Source organism: Pseudorasbora parva, chromosome 21, assembly GCF_024679245.1.
Source record: "Pseudorasbora parva isolate DD20220531a chromosome 21, ASM2467924v1, whole genome shotgun sequence".
Taxonomy (NCBI): Eukaryota; Metazoa; Chordata; class Actinopteri; order Cypriniformes; family Gobionidae; genus Pseudorasbora; species Pseudorasbora parva.
In genome coordinates, this window is record NC_090192.1 from 23,435,329 (window position 1) to 23,448,764 (window position 13,436).

The 13,436-nt window shown below is 36.9% G+C and overlaps 1 protein-coding gene across 1 annotated transcript in view; it reads left to right on the top strand.

Moving 5' to 3' along the window:
- Positions 1 to 12,383, top strand: part of waca (WW domain containing adaptor with coiled-coil a) — a 53,453-nt gene extending 41,070 nt beyond the window's left edge. Inside the window, exons 8-13 of the mRNA XM_067429410.1 lie at positions 2,170 to 2,292; positions 8,294 to 8,442; positions 8,521 to 8,636; positions 8,917 to 9,178; positions 10,938 to 11,065; positions 11,147 to 12,383. Of these exons, the coding sequence (XP_067285511.1) occupies positions 2,170 to 2,292; positions 8,294 to 8,442; positions 8,521 to 8,636; positions 8,917 to 9,178; positions 10,938 to 11,065; positions 11,147 to 11,216 (848 nt within the window). The 3' untranslated portion in view covers positions 11,217 to 12,383. The remainder of the gene's footprint in view (positions 1 to 2,169; positions 2,293 to 8,293; positions 8,443 to 8,520; positions 8,637 to 8,916; positions 9,179 to 10,937; positions 11,066 to 11,146) is intronic.
- Positions 12,384 to 13,436: the final 1,053 nt, after the last annotated feature.

Here is a 13,436-nt window from a genome sequence, read left to right on the forward strand (position 1 = left end):
AAAATATTAGGGGCCAAGCACCAAAGGTGCTTAGGCACCTATTGTAATTGATGGCATTCCTATTATTATTATTATTCATCTTCCGCTCTTGCGTCTGTGGCAGCCAATAGAACTGTATGGTAAAAAGTTGTGAAATTTGGCACACAGATAGAGGATAGTCCCAACTGTCACTATAGCATATTTTGAGTCTCTAACTCAATCCCTCTAGTGCTACCACCTGTAACTTTTGAACCATAAGGGCTAGAAACAAAATAAATTGTCCTTTGATTTCTTGGCTCAAGCTGATTCGATTGCACCATTTGATGTAAAAAAAAATTCCACCAATTTGAATTTTCAAAAAAAAAAAAAAACTTTTTCGAACTCCTCCTAGGCTGTTGCTCTGATTTTCACAAAAATTGATCCAGATCATCTTCAGACCATGTTGACAAAAAGATATTAAACTCAAGTTGATTCATCAAATCGTTTTTTTTGATAAAATGCGCAAACACATTTTACGTAGCGGTTGCAAAATATACTTAAGGCTGTATCTCTGCAATGCTTTATCGTATTCAAACCAAACTGAGTACATGTCATCACAAGTATGACCTGAAGTGACCTGCAGCACTGTGCCACCTATTGATCCGGAGATACAAAAAAAATAGCTTTTTTGGTTTATAACTTCTGATGGGTTTGTCCAAAAATCATAAAAGTGATCTCGTTAGATTCGGGATGTCATGCCGAGCCGACAGATATCAAATTGTCCCATGTCAGCCATTTTGGACATTTTCCATTTTGAATTTTGTCTAAAACTGCTGCTTAACGAATGCATTAGCATATCATTACGATACTCGTTATCTGGCTTCTGCACCATGCCCTGAAGGTACGCAAAAAGTTTCAGGGCTCAAGGTTGTATCTCTGAAATGTTTTTTTGACATATTGACACTAAACTGCGCATGTCATTATCACCTCACTCTGACCACACCACATGAATTTGGTCACAGCGCCACCTATTGGTCAAAAGTGATACATTATTATTATTTTTTTATTAAAGGTGAACTATGTAGTATTTTTGCAGTAAAATATCCAAAAACCACTAGGCCAGTGTTATATATTTTGTTCAGTTGAGTACCTACAATATCCCAGAAGTTTCCAACTATTTGTAAATTGTGAGAAAATTGCTATTTTAACTAAGGACAGGGACGTTTCAGCATTGCATTTGAGGGAGTCGCCTGTCAATTGCGTCATATCTGCGTTACCCTCGGTTTCGGCTTTTATTTGGCAGGAGCGCTTTACTCTTAGCAGTGTGAACAAGTGAACGCACGGAGTAAAGTCATAACATCGTTTTGAACACACTTAAATGTATCTAATATGATAAACAGACCTACATTACCTCAAAATCATAACCGGAAGAACGGATCTGTGCAGGCGCTCGGCGAATGTGTCTCGTCCCGTCATAATAAAAGTCCCGGTATTCGCGAGGCGGGTATTTGTTTAACAATCGCTTCAGCAGCTGTGCTCAGGTCCAGAACACTCGGTCCTGCTCTGCTTTAGACTACAGTAACGTTAATAACCGCATGCATGAACGTGATTTCTGCCCGAGTCCTATTTTCCACCGGCTGTGATGTGAAGACCACATCTCCCAAGATGCTGTGCTCACACATTGCGTCATCAAACTACGATTTGTTTTGAATAGGCGCCCTCCAGTGGACGGAAAGCTCCATAGTGCACCTTTAACTTTATGTATATTTGTATATCTATTTTTGTCTATAAGATTATTTTAATACGTCTTTAATTGTTTATTGTTGCAGCTGGTAACTCCCAGCCATGTTGGCATGTCTCGTTTTCTTCTTTGCGCTTGGCCACGGAATTGCTGCTTACAGCTATATTTTATGTTTCTTAAGCACCAATCAGCATATTAGAATGATTTCTGAAGGATCGTGCCACCGGAGTAATGACTGCTGAAAAAAATTGCGCTTTGCCTCCAGATGAACGTTACATTTTTTAAACAATGGATAGGTATTATAAATTGTAGTAATATTTTACAAAATATTTTTTTTTACTGTCGACACCTTTAAACACTTAATGATTTCAGTGCAGTTGGGTGTTTTGTTTTCTTTTTAAATGCTTCCTGTCTTCACCTTTTGTCCTTGCTTTTTTGCTTCATTCTCTGTGTTCTCTCTGTCTCTGTAGTTCTCACGGCTGCAGTAACTCAGGCTTCACTGCAGTCCATGCTCCATAAGATCCTGACTGCTGGTCCGTCTGCCTTCAACATCACAACACTGCTCTCCCAGGCTACTCAGCTATCCAGTCAAGGTACACACACACACACACACACACACACACACACACACACACAGACACGCAACCACATGATGCTGCTACTACCTCCTACTGTCAAACCTGCTGTTTTTTAAATTTTTATTTGTGTTTGGAAATTTATTTGTGTGGTTTTAGGGTCAGTTCAGGTTTGTGACCTGATCTTGAACTTTATAACTTGAGCTCAAGGTTTTGATTGTTTTTTGGCGTCAGATTTGTGTTGCCGACTCATGTCAGCTGTGGGGTTCTGAGTCAGCTTCCTTGAGTTAGCAGATGGAGTTTTTAGCTTAACAAGGATCACACAGACCAGCTTGGCTGCTGCTGTCTGAGCAGATAAGGATGAGTCACGTGGGCTTCAAAAATGATTTTTGGTTTTAACTCAAGTAGCTTTGTGTATGGATTTGTCATGCAGCATCTGTTGTTTAGTAATGTCTAAATTGCATATTATATAGATTTGTGTGTTAGATAGGGGTGAGCAATATCATCACCAATCTTAATAATTTTATTTCACAGTAATGATAGCTATCATAACCAGTTGTTTAGGTGAATACTTGCCAAATGCTTTTTAAGTGCAAAAATCCTCGAAAGAGAACTCAATTTGTTGAGTGCACAGAAAGCTGCTGACAGTGTGCCAGTATCAAATTAAGTTCTCTTTTGCAGTTTATTCCCTTTTTTCTTTTTTTAACTCTTTTTGAGTATCCTTTTTTTTTCATCTTTTTTGTTTCTTTGTCGCTCTGTCAGTTACTTTTAGTAATGCGTGGATCTATTTACAGACTGCCATAAAAACAATGTAGCACTCTCTATCATCGCCATAGTGTGTGAATCTTATATACAATGGGATCAGACCTATTCTAGCATTAGTTTACAATTATTCATAATGTGGTCAATGCAGGGGCGTAGCCATCTTTTCAGAAGTGAGGGGGACAGAAACGTTGTAATGACTTTTTTTTTTGGACCAATATAATTTATCGCATCTCTTGCTTTTAATTGGGCAAGATATCAAATACACTGCTGAACAATAACCAATAATTAATATCTATAATATTATTCTATTTTTTATTCCAATTTTATGATTGGTTTATATACTACAAACACTTCTAAGAATCCACAGATTTTATGCAATATAAAAATATATATATTCTGATGTAAACCAGCTGTTCTCTATGTGAATCTATAGTAAAGTGTAATTTATTCCTGTGATCAAAGCTGAATGTATCATCATTACTCCAGTCTTCAGTGTCACATGATCCTTCACTAATCACTCTCATATGAGGATTAGATGATCAACACACATTTATGATTATTATCAGTTGTGCTGCTCATGGTGATGCTTAATTTGTGTGGAAACCATCTAAACTTTTGTGGTAAAATTAAAAAAAGAGCGAAATTAATACTTTTATTGATCAGACATGCATTAAATTGATCACAAGTGATATTTTTAATATTACAAATTAGATAATAATTTATTTAATAAATGCAAATAAATCCTGAACTTTCAATGAATAAATGCCATTGAACTTTCTATTCAAAAATTCTAAAGAATCCTGAAAAATAACATGTAGGCTATCATAGTTTCCACAACATTTTTAAGCAGCACAACTGTTTTCAACACAGATAATAATCATAAATGTTTCTTGATTATGAAATCCTCATATGAGTATAATAAGAGTAGGATCATGTGACACTGAAGACTGGAGTAATGATGATAAATACAGCTTTGATCACAGGAATAAATTACTATATATTCACATAGGAAAAAAGCTGTTTTAATTTGTAATAATGTTTCAAAATATTACTGTTTGAACTATTTTTCATGACATAAATGCAGCCGCGGTGAGCAGAAGATACTAAACATTAAAAGCTGCATTATTCATATGATATAGGCCTACTTTATTGTCAATAAATAGCCTTGAGATGGCTTGAAAAACACACATAAAGCATATATTGTCGCAATCGTCTGATTGTCGTCGTCACGTTTCATCACTCATAATGATTGTTTTCCTTCAGCTGCAGCTCCAGCGTGACTGGGTATTACGAATCCACTATTGGACTTTCTATGAGAGCGCCCTCCTCATATTAAGATTCGAAAAAAATTACAGGTCATGCATAGATTATTTTTTGTCTCTGAATTTAAATCTTGATGTATTCACATTGGTTTCTATGTAAATACACTTGCCCGTGACCTCAAGAAGCGCGCTATCAACCGAGGTTAGAGAAGGCTGTTTTTAGTGTCCCTGTTAACTTGGCCGCCGCCGCGCAGGGTAACGCCGATTCGAATCCCGCTCGGAGCGGGTCGACTAGGATCGGTGAGACCCAGTAAAAGTGCGGGGGACGAAAATACATTTGATTAAAAGTGAGGGGGACATGTCCCCCGCGTCCCCCGCGTAATCTACGCCCATGGGTCAATGTATTACACAGGGTTCCCACTCCCCCTGGAAAACCTGGAAAATTAGACATTAGTTATTAGTTATTTCTTTAGCAGAGTATAAAGAGATTAACGCTAGTTCCAGAAAGTGCGAGGTTCAGGAATGAGTTTTGACACATGAGAGTAGTGTTTTGAATGTTGTTTAGTCTTGTGTTGCCACTTGCAGCAGTTAGCTAATGTTATAAACTGCTCAAATGTATGCAGTGAATGTTAACTGGTAAGCAGCTAATCACATCGTTTTTAAAAAACTCACAATTGTGTGTTATGAAGTCAGAATTGCGTGATGTAAATTCGTAATTCTGACTTTTCAAAATTGAAAATCAAACAATGAAAAATAGAAAACAACCACATGCTTGGCTAAATAACTAAAATATATTTAAGAATCAGTGTATAGTTCAATTATAGAGTGAAGACTAAGTAAGCAGTTTTATATTTGATATAAATTATTTGATTATTTGATATTAATTAAATTATTATATTTAATTTCTTTCTTGACTTCTGTTAAATAGACCTAATGAAGCTGAAAAATAAAGCACTGTTTTTGTCATATTGTTTGTAATTTGCATTTTGTGTGCAATTTTTGCTTATTTTTAAAAACAGATACAATTAAAAATCTATATTATAATTACAAGATTACATTTTAAAAATGTTTCTGTCATTGCGTTTGAGTTTTAGGGAGAAATGACAGCGTTGCTGCAAAGGGAATTAAGTTGCGCTAGACATAAATATTATAATTATAATCTTTGGAAGCCAAAATCTAAAATAAAATCAGACTATCACAGATCTAAAGTTTAACCAGGCTATGTTTGATTTAGTTCTGTCCTCTGTCATCACTCATTAGGGCTGTCGTTTTGTTGTAAATGAAAAGGACACAACTGTACGTCTGATCATGACAGCGATGACATGACAACATAGATTATTCTGCTACACAAAATGTGATGTAGGTTAATAAACAGATTGATAATTTAAAGAATATTAGGCAAAAAAGTAGCCTAACGGCTTTGTGTTAAACTTGCGTGTGTCATTTGTTCAGAGACTAGTGTTCTTAATTGTATTGAAAAATCACATAAATATCACAAATATCACAATATTTGTCTACAATATTCACTCAGTATAATAGGGTATAATAGGGCATTCTAGTCAATCTACTGCAGTATTTCCTCTCAATCAGTAAAAAATGTGGTTAACTCCTGGTCATGCATAGAAAAAAAAATATTGTCATATACCGCAAAACCGATATAATTTAGAAAAATACTGTGATGTAAATTTTTGGTCATACCGCCCAGCACTACTCACACTCGACAAACGAACCGGAGTTTGGCTGTTAACCGGTTCAGAGCGCCTAGTGTGAGTACATCCTTAGAGAGCAATATTTGGTGTAACCCTGGTCTTTTATTTTTTTACTTTTTTTTTTTTTGTAAAGAAAAGTGACTTTTCTTGTTCAAGTTGCATCATCTCTATAATGGCTGGCTAAAATCAACATATATAACATTTTTCTTTAAAAAAAAAATGCAAAATTTTTCATTGCTTAAACTTGGTTTAAAAATACTATTTGAAAAGTCATCAAAGTCTTGATGTGTATGTAAAGACGGTCACATTTTTGTTTTCCTTGTTTTTGTTCCGATAAACTTTAAGTTGAAGTTAGCTTGTTAGTGGAGCTGCACCGATCGACCAGCCAGGCATCGGAATCAGATGATTTTCTGCATGATCGGCCTGGAATAGTGATCGACTGGTCAGTCTTACCGATTCCAAGCCGGTTATTGTTGCCAGTGGTGCAGGCAATAATGTCAGCTGCGCGTTCTCACTCTTCTCTTTGTCTGTGAAGTGACGCGCGTCCTCTCACTCGCTCATCTCATTAGCTCTGGTTAAATAGTGCTTGTATTGCGCATAATTGTATTAATTCCTGCAGGATTCTAGCTCACACCAAAAGTGCACATAACTGATCTATATAAGTGGATCACACAAATAGCCAGGGCTCCCATGATTTCCACGATTCAGAAAACACAGAATCCAGTCATTATAACAGAATTTGTCAAATGTTGGAAGAATTAATCAAAATTAGGTCTGTACACTTAAATCACATTGAAATTATGGACTTGTCTTTATTTTTTTAGAATAGGAATCCTGTACGTGTCTCTCTTGTGTAAATTAATGGCACAGATGCATGAATACGTTTATAACACACAAAGCGCGTGGTGTTACTATATGACAACATGAACTTCATCTCCAAAGCCACTCTGAGAGTCACTTTATGAACATTTTACTGTTTAATTTGGGAGAAACTACTGTCATATCATATATACACAGAAACCTGTCAAAATAAAAGTGAACTTGGCAGAAATATATTACTATTATATAGTACATTGTACTATTGTATTTCTATTATACAGTCTTAATGTAATATTTCTACTAATAATGACAACACAATAATTATTAGCTTTATTTTTAAATTAATAAATTTTCTTCCGTTTTAAATTTAACAGTAAACCTCTGCTTACACTTTGATGCCAAAAAATGGAAAAGGTTTATATAAATTTGATTTGATAAAAAAAAAGAGCTTTGTGCCTTTATTTGATTACCAGAAAAACTAAAATACACAACACAGATTTTGTGTAATAATAAAGAAAATTCATAGGGCCTGTTGTTGTAAACAAACTAATAATTAGTTTTTCATATATCATTTCATATCTCTTTATTCTGTTGGATTTATTTGTGCTGTTGTTTGAAATTTGGTTATTTATTTTTCTGTATTTACTAATAAAATTGTGTTGCAGAAAAGTACATTTTTAGTTTGTATATGATGTCAATTATAGTTCTTTGAAAGAAAATGGGAATCGGCAGTTCACACTTACCAACAAAAAAAAGAACGAAAAAAATCGGAATCAGTAAAGAAAAATGCAATCGCTGCATCTCTGCTTGTTAGCCTTTTTATACCTTTAGATAGTGTGGCACGTTTCACACTTTTTCCCAAAATAAAAAGTAAGATTCATCACTTTGAGTTCTAGTGCAGAGGTGGCAAACTCTAGATGACTCTTACTAAGAACCAAATCTGCCTAAAAGCTGTACTTTCCATTTATTACTTAAAGCTCACTTTAGCTATTTGATACCACAGCAAAAAGTACTTGCCTATCTAATCAAGTTAAAACATTAAAGGCAAGTGAGCTTGATAAAATGAACATGTTAATGTGATAAACTGGCCCGATTAGGCAAGTGAAAATTCTGTCCCATAATGCAAGCGATAGTCTTGTATTGCAGCTGTGTGTTAAGAAGCCATGTGCACATTTCTTGCCGTTTGTTAAATTCTCACAAAGTTTTCAAATTACTGATTGAATAAATGCTTGTGGAAATTTCCCACCTAATAAGTGTAAAATCTACAGGAATCGTTTCAGCTTTTTCAATTAACAAATGTTTTAATAGTCTTAAGTTAATAACAGCACAGTGGAGTGCAAAGCTAGATTGGAATCAGAGCCAGAACTACATTTGTTGCCAATGACATGCCTGTTGTGATTACCTATGGCACTAGATCTCTTCACCTTATCTCGTTCTCATTGCTCTTTTTGTCCTGTGGAGTAGCCCAGCAGTCCAGCCAGTCTCCGATGTCTCTGACATCTGACGCTTCCTCTCCTCGGTCGTACGTGTCTCCCAGAATCAGCACGCCACAGACCAACACAGCCTCCCTCAAACCGCCCCTGAGCACCACGCCGGTCTCCTCCCAGAACAAGGTAGACAGTGGTCAAATGGTATGACAGATGTCTTAGAAAAATTACGGCTTTGTAATGCTCTCTCCCTCTCTTTCGTAGATGAACATTATGACAGTTAAGTCCAGTTCTCTCCCTCCACCGTCGTCGCAGCAGTCCCACACCACAGACAAACATCACGACAACGGCAATTCTCCACGGACGCTGCAGAGACAGAGGTGACATAAGACGATTGGAAGTTATTAAACCGATCCATCAGAACTTTATCGAAGGGCTTATTGTTATTTACTGCTCACTGCATGCCATATTTGTTGCTTAATGTGGCTTGTTTTGTGGTGGTCAACTGCCATCTTCTGGCTGCTTTTAGTATTGCTGCTTTGGTGTTCTAAGATCACATTAAAATTAATGTATTTGTAATGACTTGGTGCAGACAAAGTAGTTTTGCTCTCCATAAAAATGTACAAAGACGTTGACCCATTTACTGTTTGTGATTTGCAGCAGTCAGAGAAGTCCATCTCCGGCTTCGAACCACATGGGGAGTAACAGCAGCAGCAGTAATAATAATGGTGGTGGTGGTGGTGGTGGTGGTGGCGGTCAAGGACCAGGTGTAGTCAGCGGAGCAATGCCCCCGGGCTCAGTACCTGCCGGCGCAGCCCTAGGCAGAGCAACATGTTCCTTCACACCCACGCTGGCCGCACACTTCAATGAGAACCTCATCAAACACGTGCAGGGGTGGCCTGCTGAGCATGTAGAGAAACAGGTATGGGAGTGTGAATCAGTTAGAGCAAACAGGTTCCTCAAACTCGGTCCTGGAGGGCCGCTGTCCTGCAGAGTTTAGCTCCAACCCTGATCAAACACACCACCTTGTGATTTTTCTAGTGATCCTAAATACCTTGATTAACCTTGCTCAGGTGTTTGATCAGGGTTGGAGCTAAACTCTGCTGGACAACAGTCCTCCAGGACCGAGTTTGAGGAGCCCTGAGGTAAAGGAACTGTCTAATATTGGCAGGCTATCAGAAAACATTTCAACAAAACCCTTTTTGTTTTGTTTTTTGTTTTTTTTGTCCCTCTCGCGGCTATATGCGTTTTCTTGTATGAATTAAATTTGATATATAAGTCACACGTGACTAAGTCTCAAGGACCAGCCAAACTATGAAAAAAAGTGTGACTTACAGTCCGGAAAATACGGTACATGACTATATAAAAGTTTGTAATCAGTAAAATGTAAGAGAAAAATTAATACTTGACAGTAAAGACGTTTATAATGTTACAATATCTATCTATTGAAACTAGATAAATGCTGTTCTTTTAAACTTTTTATTCAGGAAAAAAAAAGTTTCCACAAGAATATTAAGCAGCAGAACTGTTTTCAACATTGATAATAAGAAATGTTTCTTGAGCACAAAATCAGTATATTAGAATGATTTCTGAAGGATCAGGTGACACAGAAGACTGAATAAATGGAACTGAAAATGCAGCTTGGACATCACAGGAATTACATTTTAAAAGATATTAAAATAGGAAAAAAATTAATTGTAATAGTTCACAATATTAATATGTTTACTGTAAAAAATCTCATCAGCACCAAATGTTTGAGTGCTAGTATGTCACTTATGTGTTAGTCACTTATTATTTTGACTTATTATTATTTAAAAAAAATTGAAAATTAAGGAATTGTGACAAACTGCCCTTCATGCACACATTTTACATTTCACACAGTTTCTTATAGCAGTGACCATATGATCACTCAAGAGTGGTCTTAATTACAATTGACCTATCGTTAAGCACCGCCCCCCTTAGTTACTATTGCTAACTCTTAAACAAACAAAGAGTTCTAACTGTCTTCATGACAGCTGCAAGTCAGTGCGTTTACATGTACTCTCATTTAAAGATTTATAATGGGATTTTGGCAATGTTGCTTCCCCTGTGCCATTCTGAAATTTTCTCTTCTCCAAAATGCTAAACACTGTCAAGACAAATTGCAGGGTAAGATTACATGAATTTACATTTATTCAGTTTAATATGGAGAGGCACTGAAATGTAGACCTTAATTTGTTTTTGACCTAACATTACACTGTTACCATGACATGAGAACAGTTAGTTGTTTAGGTTTGTACGTTAACATGGACTCACTAACTTTAATTGTAACTTAGAGTACGACAACCAGAAAATCCTCCCAGGATACCTGTAATCAGTGTTACAGTACCCCAGGCACATCTTTTTACCATTTTTGTATCATAAACACCATCAAACCGATGAGAGCTTCAGGCCTTCCAATGTTTCTCTATAGTGCTGAAACCTAAAGATGTCTGAGTTCTGGTCTCCGTGGAACTGATACTCAACTGCCATTGGCTCATCTGCGTTCAAAGGGAGGGGCTTACCGACAGGTCAATTTAGGAATATGAAAAGGGTTGCTGATATATACGGTCTCGAGCCATGAAGTATTGAGACCACACAAAACATCAACAACCAACTTAGTCCAAAATTATTACTAACAATTCGCATTTTCTCCCGCCCAGGCTTCGCGGCTACGTGAAGAAGCTCACACCATGGGCAGCATCTACATGTCAGAGAACTGCACAGAGCTGAAGAACCTGCGCTCACTGGTGCGAGTGTGCGAGATCCAGGCCACATTGCGCGAGCAGAGGTGCATTTCTCTCTCGTATAGCATTGCATGAGCATGTGACGGCCATTGTAAATGTACTAACTTGGCTCTCTTTCTCGACAGGATACTGTTTTTGAGACAACAAATTAAAGAACTTGAAAAGTTGAAGAATCAAAATTCCTTCATGGTTTGAGGAACTCTGGGTTTTCGATGTGGTCTTGAAACAGGAGGAGAGAAGGGGGTAGGTGAATGAGTGGGCAAAACCCATTTCATGCGCGCGGAACCCTGGAGAACCAAAGTTCCGTCGCGTTCTGCTCTGGGCCCAGTCTTACATTAAACAAACTGCAGCAAGGTCTTGTTTGGACTGAGGAGGGGGAGGGGAGAGGGGTGCGGAGAGGTTTTCAGAGGAGCTGCCCTGTCCCTGTACATGTAGATTATTTGTAGATGTTATTTCCATGTTGTAAATATATTTTGTAGATGAAGCCATGGGAAGACATGCCTATCAAAGCTTTTGACATCCAAATGTTAAACTAATCAGCACCGAGGCAGACTGGGATCTCAAGTGCCCTCATTGTCACCATATGTAGAACTCTTGACTGCAGATTTTTAAATGACATGATTAAAAAAACAAAACAAAAGAAATCAAATGCTCTTCAGTTATCCGATCGGTGAACCATTTGCCTTGAGCATGTACCAGACCTGCATGGAAAAGGTGGACTAGTCGACCGGGACATTTAACGAGGACGATGATGCACACACACTGTCTTCTCACGACTCTGCACACGTGTCCACCGGTTCATTTCTCTCTCGCTACATATGAAAAATGGTAGTAATGCTACATGGTTATTTGGTTAGTTTATTTCTTTCTCTGGTTGCACTATAATGGTTTCATTCCCTCACCCCATGCCTTTTGAGGGGGTTTACATCATGTTTGTCCACAATGGTTCAGTGGTCTCCTACCTGCCCCTAATGGCCCAGCGATATGCCCATGGTCAACACCAGTGCCTGCTTAAGTGATGGAGTGAATGTTAGCAAGAAAGAAAAGAGAAAAAGAATCATTCCTGCAGCTCAACCAATGTCGTGCCCCTCCCTCACCTCCCTTGGCAGGAGATGAAGACTGGTTGTCACCCAGAATCCCCTTTTCTTTTCTCTTAATCTTTCCAGGTTATTTTTTTCTTTTCATTTCTTTTCTGTACCCTTCTTTTGTTTAAAAAAAAACTGTACTTTGAAAAAGAAAAAGGAAAAAAATGAACGCGAGCTGCTGTGGCGACTTGCGTTAAAAACCAGAGTTCATTCCTATGTACAGTTGCTAAGTAATAATGAAGTTAAAGTTTTATTAAAGTTGCAGTGATTACTAGTCTATCAGATATGTTGTATTCATAAATTATTACCACGCATTTTCCTTTGCACCCTGATCGGATGGAATGGGGGGAAAAGTGCTACTGGAAAACAGGAAACTGAGGGTCAGCCAAGGACTGGACATCACCAACCCTGTGATACCAGGGTCAGGGCAGGGTCACCTGGGGTCGGAAGGTCAAATGTGAAATGTATGTATTGTAATAAACATGCTAAACTAAAATTTTTGTTGTGCTTTTTTGGGTCAGTATTGTCATTATGCTTTCATCCATGTCGAGTTTAACGGATTCATTTAAATTATGCTTAAATAAGCTTAAAGCTTGGGTACCAGATTGGGTATCAGTTGATATTTGTTTGTTTGTTAATTTGTCAGTTGATATTGGATATTTTGTTTGCTCTTTTTTTTTTTGTGTGCCATATTTGTACATTTAATTTAAACTTTGCCATTATCTACCACTGTTAATTAAAAAAAAAAAAAAAAAGCTAATAACACTTCAGCATATCTCAAAATGAATATTAGTTAATGCAAGTGTTATTGTTAATTAGAACTATTCAAATTAATTTTCAGAAATTATTGAAACTAAGCAAAAATATATAAATAGTCGATGGAAAAAGTTTAGGAAGATTAGAAATGTTGCATTGGAAACCTACTGAAATACTGTTTGTTGGAGTAAATCTCAGCTAAATAAACATATTTTACAAAATAATGGTGAAAGCACACAAAATTACTAAAATTATAATTTAACTGAGAATGTATAAATAAGCATCACTGTTTTCACTGCCCATAATTTGATGCCTAAATTCACTTTAAGCTTTTTTTTATATAAAATCATAGATTTTTTAATACTGGCCATTTATTGGTTGTGGTCCCTAAATTAATGATTGTTTTATGGGTGTTTTCTAAATATAGTTGCGTCCCTAATAGTTTCTAAGAAGGTGATGTCCACCAGGAGCCATTGTTATTACAGATTTGTGAATATTTACAAGCTTTTTGTCTTGCTGATATTAAGTTTTCAATTTTAAAGGTTGCATGATGTCAGTTTTGGACAGAAGTTAC